General features: G+C 48.2%; 1 protein-coding gene across 1 annotated transcript in view; it reads left to right on the top strand.

Annotated features, from left to right (window-relative positions):
* KALRN (kalirin RhoGEF kinase) overlaps positions 1-2276 on the top strand; it is a 681131-nt gene that overhangs the window by 249496 nt on the left and 429359 nt on the right. Inside the window, 1 exon segment of the mRNA XM_006154563.3 lies at positions 2068-2272. Within this exon segment, the coding sequence (XP_006154625.1) occupies positions 2068-2272 (205 nt within the window).

Genomic DNA, 2276 nt, shown 5'->3' with positions numbered 1-2276 from the left:
CTCTCTGTGGAGGGAAGCCCCCCATAACAAAAAACCCACAAAAAAAAAAAAAAAAAAAAGGATAACATATAAATGCACTTGGCCCATTGCCTGACAGTGATAAGCACTTAAAAAAAAAAGTAACATTTTATCATTGGAGGAGGCACAGGAGAGGGCAGCTGAGCCAAATCTGATCTCATCAGCTCTACCCACACGGCCCAAGGCTTTCTCGCATATAACTGGGCCTCTGCCCATGGGTAAATCACCTCTAGACTTACTCCTTGTAAGATACAAAAATAGAGAGTGCAGACGAGATTAATATTGTTCTTACATGTTTCACGCTGGTGAGGTGAGTATGATTACTCAGTATCCCCCCACTTTATTCTCAGGCCTTAGCATTGTGGGACCCAGAGGTTTCCTCCAAGCTCACTTCCAAGGTCAGGAACTGTCCCTGCCCCCTACAGTGTGGGGCCTGAGGCAGAGGACTGGAACCTGCATTGACTTGGATTTCCAGGACCTGGTTCCCCTCTCTAACCATTCTGCCCTGGATGTAGTGTAGTGCCAAAGTCAGCTTTTGTTCAGAATTCCCTGAAGAGAACTGTCTTGGGTTTGGCCATAGGATATTTGTCTAATTCATATCTCTGGAGGACATCACCTCTGCCTTACTTGTAAGATACATCCCCTTTCCTCCCTGGCAATGATTTATGGGAGATAGGAATGATAGACTTAGGTGGGTGCTGGTGGTTTTCTGTCCTACACAAGCTCTCCTCCTAACTCCCTCCAGGGTTTCTGGGGCCCCACGAGCAGGGATACCAGCTGCCTCTGTGTTCCAGATCCTTCAGCCAGCTGTTACCAGAGTGAAGGGAGGAAGCAAGCCCAGAAAAGAGCACCCATTCATCGTCATAGGGGTGGAGATGGAAGTACAACTTCTTTCTTACCTTGTTCGTAGGAAATGAAGACTGTTTTGACTCAAAACCAATTTTGATTTCATTGTTTAACCAAATTAATTTGGAGGTTTAAAATTCCTATTACTTCCCCAGTCACCACTGTTTTAAATTGCAAAAACACATGCTCTACTGGTTACTCTGCCAAGCACTGGAAATGTCAATTACATGATGCCACTTTCTAGAATCATCGGTGTCCATGACTGGGCTCAGATTCCAGTGAGAAGAATGAAGAGAATGTCACTGCCATGCTCTCGACAGGGAGGGCGAGTGCTGGGGAGCAAGGAGCATGAGTGATGTGTCCACAGTCTAAGGGTCCCTGTCTCACTGAACATGTCCTAGAGAGATGGAACTGTTGCTACTTTGCAGCAAAGGGAGGCGGGGGATTATAATAGAAGGAAAGCAATAGATTTTTAAAGAAAGTTAAAGATGAAAGAAATCAAGTGGCAAAGACATAAAGAAGAGGAGAGATAGAAATGGAAATGATGGTGATGATGGTGAAGATAAAATTGGTAGCCAGTTCTGCATGCGAGGAGCTGTTCTCAGCACTCAGCATGTGGTAACTTTCTACCAATCTGTGAATTATGTGCCATTGTTATTCCTCTTTTATAGACAAGGAAACAGACCCAGAGAGGTTAACTTGCTCTCGATCACATTGAGAAGTTTGGAGCAAGGTAGAGGAAGTTGAAGAAGAAGGAGTAGAAGGAGTTTATAGGGGCAACCTATCTTTGAGTTCTTTTCTGAAATGAGGTCTTGCTGCCTGACCTGTGGGTCAGTGGGTGAGCTGAAAGGTTCACTGAGTGCCTGTGATGTGCCAGGTCCTTCTCAGCACTGGGGAGGTAGTGCTGCACAAGGCAGAGTCCCTGCCCTCCTGGAGCTAAAACGAGGGAAGAGGGCGCCTCGCAGACAACGGGCCAGTGCTTTAGCAACTCCCCTCCTCCAAGATTCCTGGACGTTCTTCCCTTCCCTGGTAATGGCCACCAGGGCAGCTCTGACTTACTGGCATAGTCCTTGGTTGTGATAGGTCTGGGAAAGCTGCAATTCTCAGGTCTAATAAGCTGTCCTGGTCAGATTCTCCTGCCTCTCCTGATGACTGCCACTTCTGTCCTGTCCTAAGCCTCCTGAACTTCTTTCCTCCCTGCAGGTCAGCCAAGATGGCAAAGCCCTGTTGGATGTGCTGCAGCGTCCGCTGAGTCCTGGGAACTCGGAGTCCCTCACGGCCACAGCCAACTACTCCAAGGCGGTGCACCAGGTGCTGGACGTGGTGCATGAGGTGCTGCACCATCAGCGGCGGCTCGAGAGCATCTGGCAGCACCGCAAGGTGCGACTGCACCAGAGGCTACAGCTCTGTGA

Source organism: Tupaia chinensis, unplaced genomic scaffold (assembly GCF_000334495.1).
Source record: "Tupaia chinensis unplaced genomic scaffold, TupChi_1.0 Scaffold000415_1, whole genome shotgun sequence".
NCBI lineage: Eukaryota > Metazoa > Chordata > Mammalia > Scandentia > Tupaiidae > Tupaia > Tupaia belangeri.
This window is presented reverse-complemented; position numbering and strand designations above follow the sequence as displayed.